Raw genomic sequence first — 18,894 nt, 5'->3', positions numbered from 1 at the left:
CTAAATGGTGAGAAACTTAAAGCAATCCCACTAAAATCAGGGACTAGACAAAGTTGCCCACTCTCCCCCTACCTATTCAGTATAGTACTCGAAGTCCTGGCCAGAGCAATTAGACAACAAAAGAGAGTCAAAGGGGTATAAGTTAGAAAGAAAGAAGTCAAAATATCACTATGTGCTGATGATATGATAGTATACATAAATGACCCTAAAAATTCCACCAGAGAACTTCTACAAAATGGCTGGTTATAAAATTAACTCAAAAAATCAGTAGCCTTCCTCTACTCAAAGGATAAACATGCTGAGAAAGAAATTAGGGAAAAGACACCCTTCACAATAGTCACAAATAATATGAAATACCTTGGTGTGACTCTAACTAAGCAAGTGAAGGACCTGTATGACAAGAACTTCAAATCTCTTAAGAAGGAAATTGAAGAGGATCTCAGAAGATGCAAAGATCTCCCATGCTCATGGATTGGAAGGATCAACATTGTAAAAATGGCCATCTTGCCAAAAGCAATCTACAAATTCAATGCAATCCCCATAGAAATTCCAACTCAATTCTTTAGAGAGTTGGAAAGAGCAATTTGCAAATTCGTCTGGAATAACAAAAAATCTAGGATAGCAAAATCTATTCTCAATAATAAAAGTACTTCCAGGGGAAATCATTATCCCTGATCTCAAATTATATTACAAATCAGTCATAATAAAAACTGCATGGTATTTGGTACAGAGATAGGCAGGTAGATCAGTGGAACAGAATTGAAGACCCAGAAATGAACCCATACACCTATGGTCACTTGATCTTTGACAAAGGAGCTAAAAACATTCAATGGTAAAAGGACAGCCTCCTCAAGAAATGGTGTTGGTTCAACAGGCAGTCAGCATGCAGAAGAATGCAAATCAACCCTTTCTTATCTCCTTGTACAAAACTCAAGTACAAGTGGAATAAAGACCTCCACATAAAACCAGGAACACTGAAACTATTAGAAGAGAAAGTGGGGGAAAGCTTAAAACATACAGGCACAGGGGAAATTTTCCCAAACAGAACACCAGTGGCCTATGCTATAAGATCAAGAATCAACAAATGGGACCTCAGAAATTGCAGTTTCTGTAATGCTAAAGACATTGTTAAAAAGACAAAACAGCAGCAAACAGATTGGGAAAGGATCTTTACCAATTCTACATCTTATAGAAGGCTAATATCCAGCATATACAAAGAACTTAACAAGTTAGACTCCAGAGAATCAAGCAATCCTATTTACAAATGGGGGACAGAGCTAAACAAAGACTTCTCAACTGAGGAGTACGGAATGACTGAGAAGCACCTAAAGAAATGGTCAGCATCCTTAGTCATCAGGGAAATGCAAATCAAAACAATTCTGAGTTTTCACCTCACACCAGTCAGAATAGCTAAGACCAAAAACTCAGATGACAGCAGATGCTGGTGAGGATGTGGAGAAAAAGGAACACTCCTCCACTGTTGGTGGGGTTGTAAGCTGGTAATCAGTTTGGTGGTTGCTCAGAAAATTGCACACCTCATTTTCCCCATTTTCCTATTTTTAAGACATTATTTTTTTTGCTCATTTGTCTGTGTCATACCATAAAAATATATCCAGAGAAGATAGTGGAATAACCAGGAACTTTCTGTTTATTTATAATTTATAACCTACTTTTATTCCAAAAACTAAGGATTCGTGGCACCCAGACAAAATTAATTTGGATATGAATTCTGGGATTTCAAGCATTTTTATACAGAGCAAGTGTTTGTCTTCTTTCTGTTACTTCCCCCTAAAATACTAACCTTATTTTTTAAACTTTTTTATTATTTTAAAATTTATTTTATTATCATTCTATTTACTTATTTTATGTATATGAATGCTCTGTATACTACATACCATATGTACACAGTGCCTGTGAAGTGAGAAGTGGCTTATCTACAATTGGTATTAGGCAGTTGTAAGCTTTCAGGTGGGTGCTAGGAATGGAACTCAGGTCTCTGGAATACCAGTCTGCATAAAGGGAATCTGAGGGGATGGGGAGGGGGGACTCTGACCCTGGCAGAGCAGCCAGAGGGTTACAGCTTTTCAAGGGTAAGCTAGAGCAAGGCAGGCTGCTGGGCCTCTTTTGAGCCCATAGCTTCCCTGGAGTTGGTGGCGGACAGTGGGATACAGCAGACAGCTAGGGGCCAAGGTTGAGGCCATGGAGCAGTAAGTGGCTGTAGTCAGGCTTGAATTCCTGGCTGTTTGGGCCAGGTCAAGGTCCCGCTTTGGGAGAGAAACCTCTTCCCTGGAGCATTACAGCTTGATAAGACAGGCACTCTCAGATGATCTTTCTTTGGTGAAATAACTCTTGTACTGTATTCTGTGTGGGAAGGACCTTATAAACCTTTGAGGTGGGTTGGGATCAAGAGGCAGATTCTTTCTGTTGGCTTGGTATGAGATGTTAGGAACGCCTTATCTGCATTTGAAAGGACTTCATTTGTTGTCCCTATGTGACTGTCCTCTCAATATGGTGTTATGTGGTGTTGTGGTCATGTGTTCATGTGTTCAGGACAGGAACCTGGTCAGGAGTAGATTTAAACTCCTACTAAACATCTACTGTTCTCAATTATGAGAATTGCCAGGGTTTCTGGGTTTATGAATCTGCTCTACCTTACCAGGTTTTCTGTCTGGTACCACAGTCCACTGTCCTACATTGGAAGAGCAGCCAGCACAGAGCCATCTCTCCAGTACTCTAGCTTTGTTTTTTAAGGTTTATTAATTTTGTTTTTATGGGTTTTCTGCAGGGATTTTTAGCTCCTGGAGAAATTGATCCCCTGAATCGTAGGTTTTCTACTGTGCCAAAGCCAGATGTGGTGGTTCAAGGTGTGTATTGCTCTTAGCAACATAAATATTATATTATTAAAGGTCTGATTAAGCAAAGAGATTTGGGGGCTTTGTGTTAGGTTTCAAGTCTGTAACAAATTTGATTTATTTTGGTTTCAAAATTACTGTTAATAATAAATTAATGAAAGATAATCTCAGAGGTTATAAAATACTATTTGATATACCTCATTTCTGGGAATTCTTTTCTTTAAAATTTTACAACATTTTATTCCACTGGTTACTGCTATGTTCTTTTAAACCACATTTTCTGTGCTTTTTCTGCTAGTATCCCTTTCTTTTCATAACCTCCTACAAATTAACATCCTCCCTGGATTAGGCTGTTAGTCCTGCATCCCTCATAGTAGATTTGCTTCTAATCATTATTTTACTAGGGATTATGTCTAAACATTTTCTGTTAAGAATCAACTTAAATGAGAGAGTATCTACAGTATGCAAAACACTAAATGGATCCCAGTCTTTGGCTGTATGTAGTAGTGCATGTGTTTAATCCCTGCAGTGGGGAACCAGAGGCAGGCAGATCACTGAATTCAATTCTAGCTTCTTCTGTATCAGTAGTTCCAGGCTAGCCAAGAATAACATAATGAGCCTGTCTTAGGGTTTCTACTGCTGTTGAGAGACACCATGGCCATGGCAACTCTCATAAAGAAAAACATTTAACTGGGGCTGGCTTACACTTCAGAGGTTTAGTTCATTATTGTCATGATGGCAGTGTGCAGTCAGACAGGATGCTAGAGAGGTAGCTGAGAGTACTACATCCAGATCAGTAGGTAGCAAATAAGAGAGAGAGAGAGAGAGAGAGAGAGAGAGAGAGAGAGAGAGAGAGAGAGAGAGAGAGAGAGAGAGAGAGAGAGACTGGGTCTGGCTTAAGCTTCTGAAACCTCCAAGCCCACCTCCAGTGACACACTTCTTCCAATAAGGCCATACCTTCTCCAACAAGGGCGTACATCCTCATCCTATCAAATAATGCCATGCTTTACTGGCTTGTGGGAACCATTTTCATTCAAACTATTACAGAGATCCTGTCTCAAAAAAATCCTAATCAAAATGTCAATGATGAAGTTTATGTTAAACACAAAGCTGGTTTCTTTCCTATCCTTCTTACTTCTCCCAAAAATGTTGATATTTTTACCTTTTACTTATTTGTTTCTTTAAATATTTCCATTATCCTTGTTTTGAAAGTGGACATCTTGATGTGAATTTTCATTCAACATCATTCTTCAATATAGTGTTAAGTCCTAGTATAAAGATTCTTTAAGATGTTCCTAGTCTTAAAATGAATTTGGATTTCAGGTTTATTCTGTATGGAAAATCAGCCAATTTTCTAAATCTTATACTTGATACTCTGTGTGATCATATAAGTGGTCTCTGCCTCCATTGTTACTAGTAAATATTTTATAGAAGCCATTATTCTTCATCCTCCATAAAAAGGCATGTTTCCCTCCAAGATTTAAATCTTCTTCCTATGTTACTCTTCTATTTGTTCTAATTCATGTATTTATGGCTTTGAAGCTCAACTCACAGTCGTCTTCTTCCTCCTAAATTTCTGTCATAAAAGTAGATTTCAGCATTGATGTAGATGCTATCTACTATTTTTATCCTTAACATTTTTAGATATCCATGACACTAGTACCATTTCTCTGAATCTCTAGGTTATATACTATGTCTTAGTTACTTTTATATTACTGTGACAAAACACTATGACCAAGGTAGCTTATAAAAGAAAACATTTAATTTTGGCCTTGCAGTTCCAGAGGGTAGAGTTCATGACCACCATGACAGGGAGCATGGCAACAGTCAAGCAGGTGTGATGCTGAAGCAGTAGCTGAGAGCTTACATCGTTATCTGCAGTTAGGAGACAGACAGAGACAGAGAAAGACTGGGGGTAGGAGAGAGGGAGAATATGAACCAACTAGGAACAATGTGGGTTTTGCTACCTCCACTGACACACTTCCTCCGAGGAGGCCACATCTCTTAATCCTTTCCTTCAGCTGAGGACTAAGCACTTAAATAAAGACTATAGGGGTCCTTCTTATTCAAACTCCTACACAATCCAAGGTTCAAACTTTTGGACCTTATAGGTGTGTCATTCTTGTGTTCTGCTAACAATGTTTCTTGGCTTTTCCCTCCTTGCTATTTGTCTCCAATTTCTCCTAGTCTGTTCTTTTCTACCTAATGTTTGATCATCTAAATATCCCATTCACCATTGTATCATACTGTTGCTATACCCACCAGAACTATCATAATTTAAGATCAATTGTATAGGCTACACTTTCTGATCTTAAACCTACTAAAAGATACCATGGGGAAAATACATGATAAGCAGAGTGGTGGTATTGGATGTCCATAGTCTCCAACTCAGCTTCCTGCTTGTTGGTTTTGTTCTTAAATTAGGCAGCATTTTCATATTTTCAGCTATGTCCTTTGTTTTCAACCTAATATTTGGACTGCTACTTCATGCCAGATCATTTTCATATTCTGATGTTTTTTAGTGTCCCAACTCTCCCCACCCCAATAATCTTACCCATACTGGCTTCCTTTTCTTTAGTCTCTGAAAAAGGTGTTTGTTCTCCTTTCAAGACAAATTCCCCTTTTGGTACTTGATCCTCTAATCTTCTTTACAAATAGTCGTTTTTGAAATATTGAGATTTCCCCACTCCAATTTCTTTTTCTATTGTTATGTTAATCTCCATAAGGCTTTCAGATGTGGCTTCTTTTCACATTGGTATTTCTGCCTCATTATAGTCCATTAATTCTCTAGTTCTTTATAATGTGACTTAATACTCTGAAATATTCTTGCTTAGTTTCCAGAGGCCTTGGCATTGTCACTCTTAGTAGATATTTTATAACCAGTATATTAACAGATCTCTTAGATTGACTTGTCACATATCTTTCTAGAAACTTAATATCTACAATGTCCATGATGATATATATTTATAGATCTCCTTCAACCTGTTTGAAGTACTTTTTTACCTTATTCTTGGCTTTCTCTTCTTTTATTTCCCTTGAGCTATTGGTATTTCTGAGTTCTGTCTGTAGCCTACCATTTGTCTTGTCATACAAATAATCATGCAATAATTGTTCACATTTCCCAGTCTCATGCCAAACACTTTCCCTTTTCCCTCACCTTCACATGATGACCCCACATCCTATGCTATAGAGAAAATATAAGACATGAGGCAAGAACTTTCCCTGGTCCCAGGATTATCCTAATCAATCTATTCCTGCGTTTTCTCAAAGTGATATTCTACTTCCTCTTTTCTTGATTATATGTTCTCTTCTCATCTTATCTGTTTCTAGTGACTTCTGACTTGAATGTGTCTCTGCACTGTAGACTCAACATATCTAGAGCTGATCAGCTGGATCCTCCTATTTTATCACTAATCCTACTATCCCTTCTGTGTCTGTATCATTAAATGCTTCCAGCACACGGAAATGAACACTCAAAGAACACTTTTCAATTCCTATTTATTCCTCTCTGATTTCCTGTGTTTATATAGCAAGTCCTGGCTCTTCTACTTCTCAAGTCACTGTAAAATCCATCCTGTTTTTGACAGTACCAATAGCGGGATTGTAATGTAAGTTATCAACACACACACATGCCCCCTTACATTACTGTGGTCATTTTGAACTGATATTTCTGTCTTCAGTCCAGGCCCAAAACAGTCTGTCAGTTTATTATTTTGCTTTTTAAAAATTATTGTAGCCTACACAAAGAAATGCCCATTCATTCTTCAGTTATTAACTTGAATGTACTCTTTTTAAGGTTCACACGGGTATATTATTCTTCTGATTACAACTCTGCAGGGCTTCATATTTCAGTCCTTTTGACATAGCTTCCAAAGACTCTTTGTAGTTTACTCTATTTCTCCTCACTGTTCCTCCATAGTGATTATTCCTCCTACAAAGAACTTGGTTCACAGGCTGAGGGTGTAGCACAGTGGTACAAGTGACTGGCTGTTCTATGAAGGCCTGGCTTCAATCCCCAACACAACAGGAAGCAAAGCAATAAAAGCTAATGTATAATTTTGTCCATGCTGCGTCTTTTATCTGAAACAGTTTCTCCCTTACTTTTGCCACCACCTCTATCAGATTAACTTCTTTCTGCCCTCCATCAGGACTCATTATGTCCATGTATGTACCTCTTGTGTCTAATATCATACTCTCAATACTTGATAAATATAAACAAGAATTTAGTTGGTTGGGTTCAGTGTACTTATGGGACCTCAAAGGGTTATTTACCTTGATTCTCCTTTAGTCCCTTTTGTTCCTGTAACCAACTCTATCACCCCATGTAGAACCCTGAAGTTCTATAGAATGCAGCTTAGGAAATAGTGCCCAACAATACTATATAAAACCTTAAAGTAACAGGTATCCTTCCATGATGAGCTAACCTTGTCTACCTTTCCATTTTCATTTCTTTTACTGCTTAATAAAATTTTTCATGCCATCACATTGAAGTCTATATAGTCTTCTGCTGCCTCCCCAACCTTTGGACTAGAATAACTATCCCCTTGCAGTTTTTTTTTTTGCTGGCAATAAATAAAATATCTTTATTATGGTTATTTAATAGTTAAAATCTGCATGTTTCCTTAGATAAAGTAGTTTATAACAGGAAGAAAAATAACAAAAAGGCAAGCTCTTAATGATTCATTTTAATTAACTATAAAATCAAAATAGTGCTAGTAATTTTAATATCTTCTAGAGTAACATAAAATATATTCAATATGCAATAGAGACCTCAATAATCCAAATATCTTACAAATTATTTACAAACTCTGAACTGAGAACCCCTTGCAGTTTAATTTTTAAAAAGTATATGGGCATTTTGCTTGCATGTGTCTTTCTGTTGCAAGTGAGTACCTGGTGCTTGTGGCCAGAAGAAGGCATTGGATCCTGTCTTAGATAGAATTTTACTGCTGTGAACAGACACCATGGCCAAGGCAATTCTTATAAAGGACAACAATGAATTGGAGCTGGCTTACAGGCTCAGAGGTTCAGTCCATAATCATTAACGTGGGAGCATGGCAGTGTCCAGGCAGACGTGGGGCTGGAGGAGCTGAGAATTCTACATCCTTATCAAAAGGCAGACAGGAGAAGACTAGCTTCCAGGATGCTATGATGAGGGTCTCAAAGTCCAACCCCACAGTGGCACACTTTTCCAACAAGACCACACCTCCTAATAACACCACTGCCTGGGCCAAGCATATTCCAACCACCACATTTCCTCTGGGTTTGTAGGCCACCGTGCAGGTACTGGACCCGGATCCTCTGAATGAAAAGCCAGTGCTCTTAATTGAAGATGAATTTTCTCTCCAGCACTCCATTTACTTTTTGTCCTTCTGACCAATTTACTCATCATTTCAAGTCCAATTAGCTACCAACTCTTTCAGGCTACCTTCCTTTACTTTTTAATATAACACATATGGATGTTTTATCTGAATGTACATCAGAGCACCAGCATGTGTGCCTGGTGCCTTCAAATAGCATTGGATCTTCTGAAACTGGAGTTATAGTTATAAGCCATATGTACAGATAGATATTGGTAACTGAATCTGAGTCCTCTAGAAAAGCAGCCAGTGCTCTTAACTACTGAGCCATCCCTCCAGCCCCCAAGTCTCCCTTTCTTAAAGCTAACCTTCTAACTCCACACTAGGTAAATGCCACTTCTAGATGATCTCATGATAATCTATACATATCTTCATTTACTTAGGAGGTAATTTTCTATTGACTTAATATGTCCCTTTACCATAACACTAGGAGCGTCCTACAGGAGAAACTACTTTACTCATCTCTATATTCCTGCACCTTAACCACCCTCCCCACAAACCTACAACTGTCAGACCTGTATATTGTTGACTCAGACCTTCACCCTCAGTTCACTCTCCTTCTTTTATTCTCTAGCTATAGGGCAATTCTGGTGTTTCAGATGTTTATGTTAACTTCACGCTCCTAGCACTGACATTGTGTGCTTATATTGAAGAGCCTGGACAGTCAGCTTTTACCAGCACTATCAGAAAAAGACTCGTGATTAAAATTTTCCCATTACAACATGGAATCTGATACATACTAAAAGAACCATTCAGTAAATGCACACAGGCACCTAACCAGAAAGCTCTGTCTCATATTTTGGTTATGTTTTTTTCTTTCCTAGTTGAAATCTAGAGTAATCCCTGATTCATTAGAATCCCTCAATAATACTTTCCTCTCCCCCCCCTCCAAAAGAAATTATGCACTTTAAAGTATATCTAGGGGTCTGGAGAGATGGCTTAGCTCAGCAATTGAGAGCACTTGTTCTTGCAGAGGACACAGGTTCACTTCCCGGAACCCACATGGTGGCTTATAACTGTCTCTAACTCCAATTTCAAGGGATCTGATGCACTCTTCAGACCTCCATGGGCATCAGATGTTTATGTGGTGTTATGTTTATGCAGTCAAAACACTTATACACATCAAATAAATAAATCTAAAAGATAATTTCAAAGTTTCTATTGGACTAAAAACCTTCTGTTGACTTCATCTTCTTTCTTTTCTATAGTCTCCATTCTGGCTGAAACAGAAGAAATCAAGGCTATTTTGAAGGAAAAAGGAATTGATGTAGAGACCATTGCTGACGTGTACCCCATAAGAGTACAACCAGCTCGTATTCTCAGCCACATTTATTCCAGTCTAGGTAAGAAGATTGACCAGCCTGCTAAATCAAGGTGTTATATGATGCTGGCTGGTTTCTTTACATTCCCCATCCCAATCCCCACTTCTGTAACTTGTATTGCATTGGATCCAAGAAGGAATTTAGATTCTGGAATCCAAGTTTCTGAACTAATCTTTTATGAGCAGGCTTAATCACTTTAGGTTGCTTTATGCATGCTTTGGTATGCAGGATAGGCTTAATTCCATATAATATTATATCTTTTTTCTAAATGCATACTTAACTAGCATGTTTTGCCCTTTCTTGGAAACTATATTTCTGTTTTGAATACATGCTAATTTTATGTAGAGTAGTGATCAGGGAATTTATTTTAGGTCTTTTATACTTTGTTGTATAATGAACTAATTATTAACAAATTCCTTAATTTAACACCTTTTTTCTAAATAGTTATTTTTATTCGTTTTATTGAATTTAATGATGGACCTTTTATATTAAACAAATTGCTACACTGCTAACTAACAAAACATATGGGTGCTAGTAGTCTATAGCTCAGTGACAGAACCCTTGCCTAGAGTATACTAACCCTGAGTTCCAGCCTTATTTCCAAAACAGAAAAGGATAGGCAAATTTTCTAAACTCTCTTTGCAAGAGACTGAATAACCATCCTTCCTTCAAATATCCAGGTTCTGATCTCTAGTACCTATGAACATTACCTTACATGGCAAAAATAATTTTGCAAATATGGTTAAATTAAGGAACTTGAGAGGAGAACAATTGAGGTAGACCCCAAATAAAATCATAGGGTCAGAACAGGCTACCAAAGCAGCTGTAATATATTTGGGGTTTATTAGAATGACTTATAGGCTGTGCTCCAGCTAATCCAACAATGACTCCCTATAAAGGTAAGGTCCAAGATTCCAGGTAGGATTTTAATTCACAAGGCTGGGTGTCTTAGCTGGTCTTCAGTATACACTGACATTCCAAAGAATGACTTGAAGTTTCAGAGGTTTAGTCCAATATCATCGTGGTGGGAAACATGACATCACAGAGGCAGACATGGTGCTAGAGAAGAAGCTGAGAGTTTTGTATCAGGATCCACAGGCAACAAGAAGGGAGAACCATTGGACCTGGCTTGGGCTTTGGCTTTTTTGTTTGTTTTGTTTACTTTTTATTGATTCGTTGTTTCACATCATGCACCCCAGTCCTACTCGTCCCCCATCCCCTCATATCTTCCCTCCACCCTTCCACCTTTCTCCTCCTAAAGAAAATATAAAACATACAAACAAAAAATTCTCTCCACCCAGTGACACACTTTATCCAACAAGGCCATACCTCCTTTCAAATAGTGCCACTCATTGGTGACCAAATATTCAAATCTATGAACATATGGTAGCCATTCTCATTTAAACCATCACATTGGAATTGCATTGCTGTAAGGATTACCAAGGAATGTTTATATCCCTTTGAAGTCAGGATTGGCTGGGAATAAATCCTCTTCAGGAGGAACCAACACTATTCGTACCTTAGTTTTGATTTTTAAATTCTAAATTTAAGGCTTTGGAGTACATTCAGACTCATGACCCTCTTGCCTAAGCCTCCCAGACACTTGGATTACAGGTGTGTACCATCAGAGTCAGCTCCCTTATTTAAATTTAGGCTAGGGCAAACTTTAGTATTTGGATATGATATGATAGGATAGGATAGGATAGGATATATCATGTGGTGTGTGTGCATGTGTGTGTGTGTGTGTGTGTGTATATATTTTCTAAATGAAATAGAGGCTGAATCTCGGGGAAGGACTGGGAGGAGTGGAGGGAACAGGAAATTTTGGTCAAGATGTAATATATGGGAGAATAAAAGTTAAGAAAATATCTTAAGGCTAACTTATATTGAATAACCATTTTAGGGGTTCTTCCTGAATCTGTACAAGACTGCCAGGAATGGTATGCATGCTTGTGATCCCAACAGTTAGGTGGCAGCTCACTGTCAAGCAAGTCTGGCCTAGTTGATGGATTCTAGGTCAGTGAGAGACCCAAACTTGAAAGGAGATGGATAGCATTCTTAAGGGTGATACCTAAGGGGTTCCACTGGCCTATTTGCATACTTATGTGCATGTTCATGAAAAGGTTCATGTTGGTGAAGATAACAAATCAAGTACTCATAAAAATATGTTGTAGCCAAAAAACATGTAGTAGGGGTTCTCTCAGTACTAACAAGAAACTGTATTCAGTGTATCTCGGAGGAACTGTATTCAGTGTATCTCGGAGGAAAACATTTTTAAAAATATGTGACATATTTTCCCTCTGATGATAGGAAAAATTCATGTCAGTGAATAAACAATTCCCTTATTGTACCTTAAACAATATTTAGTGTAGTTTTTATTTATATATAATATATAGTTATATATGTTTATAGTATATTTAACACAGATATGGATTGCAAGATAGATTCTAACTTTATGAGGCTTAACTCTAAAAGGAAGACATTTCAAACTGAAGGAAATGAGGTGGCTTTGTGTCTCTATGTATATACATATATTGTGTTATCTGTATAAACAAATACTGCTTTAATTTGTACATTAGGAGTTTTCTGATCATTTCTCAATTCTGTGTCAGGATGCAACAGTAGAATGAAACTCAGTGGACGACCCTACAGGCTCATGGGTGTGCTTGGAACGTCAAAACTTTATGACATTCGAAAAACGATCTTTACTTTCACTCCACAGGTGAGTGGGATAAGCTCCAAAATTCATTGAAATCAATGGAAACAATAGGGAGAGAGACCACAGAAGTAAAGAATTTGCTGGAATTGGATTAGTCAGAGTCCCACAGAGCCTTGCAAATCTTAAATGACTCAATAAATGTTTGTTCAGTTGAACCAGATTGAACTTGCAACATAGACCTTTGCCAAGTGACTGTTATCAGCAGTAGTCCCAGGTGGTAATTTATGATTGGGATTTTCTAAATGTTCAGATCCTTACACGGTTTTTCTTCTTTTCAGAGGTTAAACGAAGGCTGTACTTATCCTTTATGAGTGAAACACAGTCTATTTTATTTAGGTGCTAAGTTAAGTGTTTCTTGTGGGCCTTGAAGGAGCCCTTTTATTTGTAAAGTGTCCTTTAAAGAAAAATATCAGGACTGTTAAGCTGTAATGATACATATTGGTGGTCTGACATTTGTTAGCTACATAATAATAGATCTAAGTTCAATTGCACATGAATATGGTAGTAGAAATTATTTTCTGGGAAGGAAACCATGCATGGTGTCATGTGATTGTAATCCCAGCACTTAGAGGGGTGAGGCAAAAGACTCATGTGTTCAGTGCCAACCTGGGCAACATGGTTAGCAATGTCATTATGAGCTCAACAGAAGTATTCTGTCTCATGAAAAAGCTGGAGCTAGAGCTTAGGGTAGTGTATTCACTAAGCCTGTACTAGGACCACAGTTTTAACTCTAGCACCACAGTAAATATTTTCTGGAAGGAAAATTTAAATTCCCTATTTGTAATATCTAAGACAGTGCAGCTGAGACAGACATAGACAAAGGGTGAAATGATTCCACACTTTGTCTCTGACTTTTCCATTGATTAATGAGATGTGTGTGCTAGCCCATGTACTGTCTCTGAGCCTTGTTCTTCATATTGAAAGAAAAACAGCAAGTTGCGAATAGTATATGCCTGTAACCCAGGACTCAGAAATTCTAGAGCAGGGAGATTATGAGTTCAAATAACCTTAGGCTATATAGTGAGAAACTAGGAAGAAAAGGAAGAAACCCACTAGGTAGTTACAGGATTAAATTAAATTATATATTTTAAAAGATTTGTAGGCACTCACACACTTTAAAATTATAAGAGACTATTGTGCCTACTACTGGCCATCACAATACTTTGGGAATTATTAGCCATTAAAATTGAGAATACTGTTTTTTTTTCTGTGACATGCATGCCTTGTAAATAAATGAACATTGAAAAATATTATTTGATATTTGTGAGAGCAAAATTTTCTGATGGATCGTTTTTTCTTTTCCCAGTTCATAGACCAGCAACAGTTCTACCTGGCTTTGGACAACCAGATGATAGTAGAAATGCTCAGAACAGATCTCTCCTACCTCTGTAGCCGTTGGAGGATGACAGGCCAGCCCACTATCACTTTCCCCATCTCACACACCATGCTTGGTAAGGGCTGAATGAAGCAGGGAATGAGTGTACTTTTGAAATAAGTCACATGTGTAGTTCTTCAGCGTCCCACAGTAGAGCTACTTACATTCTCACAGCAGTACTCACCAGCTTATCTTTTGTGGCAGACAGTTTTCTAAGCTCTAGACACACTGGGATAGGCAGGTACAGTTTCTGCTCTATTTAAGCTTATGTTTTAGGAAGTGAAGACAGAAAGTATAAAACAGGTGGATGCCTAAGAATATTTCAAGTGGTTTGAGAGCCATAATCTAAAAATGGAGTAGAGAATAGCTTTCAATGATTTCTGAGGCACTTTTCCAAAAACTGTATTCAAGGATTCTTTTTAAAGACAGTACTATCTACATCTATTTTATCCCCAGTGGACCATGGAGAGTTCTAGGAAAGCTCCGAAGTTCTCCTCCCTAAGCTTGTCTTACTGAAACAGGAAGATCTAGGATGGGGAAAGTGCAAAGGCTTTTGGTTTGTACTGGGGGGCAGGGAGAGGTGCTTCCTTACATGGAAAGACTTTATTGTTCTGAGTTCCTGCGGGATTAAAATACTGAGGCTGCTTCTTTCTTTCTGTGTTTCTGCTGTTGCTTCCAAAGGTCTGTGTGTACTGCCAAAGTGCATAAAATTCCTTTTCATTAAAAAAACCCTTTATCATGAACCATTCAAAATCCAGACAGACTGGGAAGAATTTTGGTTGCATCTGAAAGGGGCTTCAAAATAACAAGAGCTGAGAAAGTAGGGTAGTCTTTGTTCTTTTTGTCTTTTTTCTTTTCTGGAGACAATTAACAAGTGTCCATTTAATAACTAATGTATTCTCACAGTTGTCTTCAAATAGTATACAGTCTTAATTTAGAAAGCAAAGTTAATAGATAATAGTAATAACAATAATAGAAGGCAAATTCAAGACAGGAAATTAGGAAGTACTGAAGCACTGAAAGTTACCAGGGCGCCAAAGAAAAAGTGTCAGCTTATGTGAGACTTAAGCTTTTGGAATTGCTTTTGGTTTTTCTTTTTAACAAGATTTTATTTTTAATCCACAGAGATCAAAAGAGGGCATTGATAATAAGCCAATTCAAGCCAAATTATAGTATAAAGGCAGGTTTATTGGGGGCAGCTGATCTGACAGAAGAAGGTCAGGGAAATTGCCATGCCAACAGGGAAACAGAAGAGGGAGTAGGATGCAGAGATAGAAAGTGCACCAGCACAGGGAAAGGAGAAATACAGATAGAGGCCAAATGTCTGAAGTATATAGTGAAGACCTGAGTCCCTGGGCAGGAAAGTTTAGGGCTGAGGGCAGGGTATGCCAGCCAGGCCTTGTAACAGGTAGGTACTAAAGGATTCTGGGAGAACCTGAAGGCCAGGTGCGCTTTGGTATGTTAAATATTCACCTCAGCCTCTTCTCCTGAGTCTGAAACACAACTGTTTTCAGGTCCCCTGCTTTTTTGAAGCACCTGATGTGGCTGTTGGGAACACAACCTAGGTCCTCCACAGCAGCAACAAATACCCTTAATTACCAAGTGGGTTGGGGGCTACCTTGAGTAAGGCCTGGAGAGAGGAATGAGCCTGTAGGTGAGACTGGTGAAGATGCCAACTTGAACCTATTATTGAACCATGATGAACAAAATTGTCAAAATGAGGTATAGTCAAATTATGAAGACTTATACTTTGAAAATGAGCAGAGACTATTTAAAAAGTTATATTAGACGTTATATAAGAGGTTGAAGCTTTCAAAAATTTTTGAGTAAGGAGTGATGTGGGGAAACCATGCCACATAAGGTCACAGCCTACCGTGTCCAGATGCTCCTCTAAGCTCTGTGCAAAATGGAGGATTTTTTTTTTTTTTTACCAGCCGGGCTTCCTCCCCTTCTCTGACCTTGTCTGGTAAACCTGACTTCTTCCTGCAGAATGTTAAGTAGCCTTGGTGAGATTTACAGGTTCAGCTTTCTTTCTCCCAAAAAGAACCTGTTCAGCAGGCACCTGGAATTCTTGGAATGCCTCTCCTTGCAAATGAGGCATTCTTCAGTAACCTGAACTCTAGCTAATGAGGCTGACTCACCTTGGAAATCCCTGCCCCCTTCAAAAACAAACAAAAACAAAACAAAACAAAAACCGATATTGCCCTTGATTTACTCCAAATAAAGTTGAGCTGCCTCTTTGAAGATGATTGTCTTCATGGTTGGTGGCCAACAACCCCTGGGGAGAAGGGAAGGCCACAAAGGAGTTGTATTTAGGGGAGATTAATTGTTGACAGTAGTAGACTAACATCAAGAAAACTAGTGAGCATGTGAGGTGAGGAGGTACCTTGGTGGTATCAAAAATTGGAGAAAGATGATACAAAGCCATTTTCTTTTGTTCTATTTGATGGTTTTTGCTCCTTAATTCTTTTTTTCTTTTTTTATTGAATATCTTTTATTTACATTTTGAATATTATCTCCTGTCCTGGATTCCCTGTCATACTTCCTATCCTAGCCTCCCTCCCTCTGCTTCTCTGAGGGTGTTCACCCAACCTCCACCTTTGGCCTTCCCACCCTGACATTCCCCTACACTGGGGCATTGAGCCTTGGGAGGACCAAGGACCTCTTCTCCCATTGATGCCCAACAAGGCCATCCTCTGCTATATGTGCGGCTGGAGCCATGGGTAGTGGTTTAGTTCCTGGGAGCTCTGGTTGGTTGGTATTGTACTTATTAGGTTGCAAACCCCTTCAACTTTTTTTCTCTTCAATTCTTTCTCTAACTCCTCCACTGGGGACAAGTTCTCAGTTCAATGGTTGGCTGTGAGCATCTGCCTCTGTATTTGTCATGACCTGGCAGAATCTCTTTAATTCTTTTGACACAGAATTTTACTCCATGGCTGCCTAGAATCTCACCAAGCTGAACTCATAGCAGTCTTCCTGCTTTAGCCTCCCAAATGCTGAGATTACAGGCGTTTGCCACTATATATAGCTATTTTATTGCATGCATTTATTCTTGTTTTCTTTGATTTATGTCTGATTGTATGTAAATATTTAGTTAGTTTTGTATGTGCACATACATGTGCATGTAGTGGCTATTGTGTGGAAGTTAGAGGACAGTTTACAGAAGTCTGTCCCCTCCCTCTATTGTGTGAGTTCCAGGGATCAAACTCAGGTCATCAGTCTTGGCATCAGGTACTTTTACTCATTATATCATTTCACTGACCCAGTTTGATTCCAGGACTGGGTCTTACATAGTTTAAAGTGTCCTCAAACTTGATATATAGCCAAGGTTGGCTTTGAACTCCTGATCTTCCTACATCTGCCTCTCAAATACTAAAATTGCAGATGTGCATCACTATGCCTGGCTTTTATTGTTTTTTGTTGTTTTGTTTTGGGGTTTGAAGCAAAGCCTCATGATATACCCAGGCTATTGTGGAACTCATTATATAAACCAGCCTGGCTTTGAACTCATGGTCCTCCTGCCTCTGCCTCCTGAATGCTGTTAGAAAGGACAAATTGGAAAAGACAAATCACAAAACTGTCATCAGTTTCATATAAAGCAGATAATTAGTACCCTTCTAGAGGATTTTAAGCATGTATATACACACATATGTTTGCGCACACCAAGGCTTATGAGTGATAGCGTCTATGAGATACCTATCATAATGGTAATCCCAATGATGCAAGGAGAACGAACATTACCCAAGTCTTCGTGGCCAGATTAATTAAAGCAAGCTTTTTTTTAAATTCATGTGCATGTGCTATCTCCCCTAAAGTGTGGTTTAAGGGGTCAGCCTTGGACATGGGCAAGGTAAGAGTTTTTATCAGGGGTAGGGGTCTTCGAAACGGGGTTTTTGGCAGGCCACTAACAAGCATAACAAGTTGGTCATAACAGCCTTTCGAAACAAAGGTTAGGTTGCAAGATGGTCATAACAACTTTGAAACAAAGACAAGGTTGCAATTTCCTGCAACAGGCAGTACACAACCATTGTAGTTAAGGTTGCAGGCAGGCATAGTTCAATCCTTGACAAACAAAGATTTGATCATAAACAGAAAGTAACCTACTTTACTTTTAATATAAGATAGCTTTCACGTCTAAGATGGAAGTGGGCTGGCTCATCAATAGTATGTGTCATAAACATTTGATAAATAGTGCTGGGTACTTGTGATAAACAAGGTAATGCCTTTGAAGAACTTTACCCTTTGTCTATTCTGCAGTGATGTTGAGTCTCACATTAATCCTGGAAGCACAGGGTGGTCAATAAGGAGAGCCTCATTACTGGCACTACCTGTACAATATTGGTTTGAAATAATTGAAATATTCCCCCCTCATTCTAAGGTAAAATGACAAATGATTGTTTTTTAAATCTTTCCTTTTAAAGATGAAGATGGAGCCAGCTTGAATTCAAGCATCCTGGCAGCACTCCGAAAAATGCAGGATGGCTATTTTGGTGGGGCCAGGTAAGGGACATAAACCCTGAACCAGGGGAGATGGAGCACAAGAAACTGTCAGTAGTGCTTGAGCCTTGCTTATAATATGAGAAAGTTAACATTAGATCCAAATAGATCCTGCAACAACAATACAGTTATAAGAATTCATTGCAGTCTTCCCAAGACATCATTTCAGAAGGGACTTGAGTTCATTGTTATGAATGAATGATTTCAGTTTAGTGCTGTTCACCAAGTGTCTTCATATCCTTTTCTCAAGTCTTTGAGAAAATGGTGTCAGCTTCCATTGATTCTTGCATGGAGGAACTATTACTGAGTTATAAAATAGTTTCCTAGAAATTTGTCTGCATATGTACATATAAACCAATACTCATTTGACAGTGTTTCTATCACTTTGTATATATCTATAATTTGAATTCTTATATATAAAATTAATCTTATTTTGTGGTTTATGATTAATATAGATTCTTTGGATTCTTATTTTATTCAACATATCATGACCCATTCCTATCATTTATTTATTTTTTATTTTCAAGTTATCCAAGGTCTGGCCATTGGTTGCCCCTTTAAACTGGCTTCTTTAGAAAATTAATACCGCTTGGCATATCTCTGAGTTCAAAGCCAGCCTTGTCAATAGAGTAAGCTCCAGGATGGCCAGGGCTATACAGAGAAACCCTGTCTCAAAAAAGACCCAAAATTAGTACTACTAACTTCATTTGGAGTTTTGTAATTACCTTATTAAATAGAAAATGATATGATTCAACTTAATTCATTACAA

The 18,894-nt window shown here is 38.3% G+C and overlaps 1 protein-coding gene across 3 annotated transcripts in view; it reads left to right on the top strand.

Moving 5' to 3' along the window:
- The window catches only part of PHKA1 (phosphorylase kinase regulatory subunit alpha 1), a 104,317-nt gene that overhangs the window by 41,966 nt on the left and 43,457 nt on the right, over positions 1–18,894 (top strand). For all 3 annotated transcript variants that reach the window (XM_080910463.1, XM_080910462.1, XM_080910461.1), the window contains exons 13-17: positions 2,786–2,864; positions 9,421–9,555; positions 12,147–12,256; positions 13,560–13,704; positions 18,050–18,128. In XM_080910463.1, the coding sequence (XP_080766589.1) occupies positions 2,786–2,864; positions 9,421–9,555; positions 12,147–12,256; positions 13,560–13,704; positions 18,050–18,128 (548 nt within the window). The remainder of the gene's footprint in view (positions 1–2,785; positions 2,865–9,420; positions 9,556–12,146; positions 12,257–13,559; positions 13,705–18,049; positions 18,129–18,894) is intronic.

The sequence above is a fragment of the Micromys minutus genome (assembly GCF_963924665.1).
Source record: "Micromys minutus genome assembly, chromosome: X".
Lineage (NCBI taxonomy): Eukaryota > Metazoa > Chordata > Mammalia > Rodentia > Muridae > Micromys > Micromys minutus.
The sequence above is the reverse complement of the archived record's forward strand: the minus strand, read 5'-3'. Positions and strand labels throughout refer to the sequence as shown.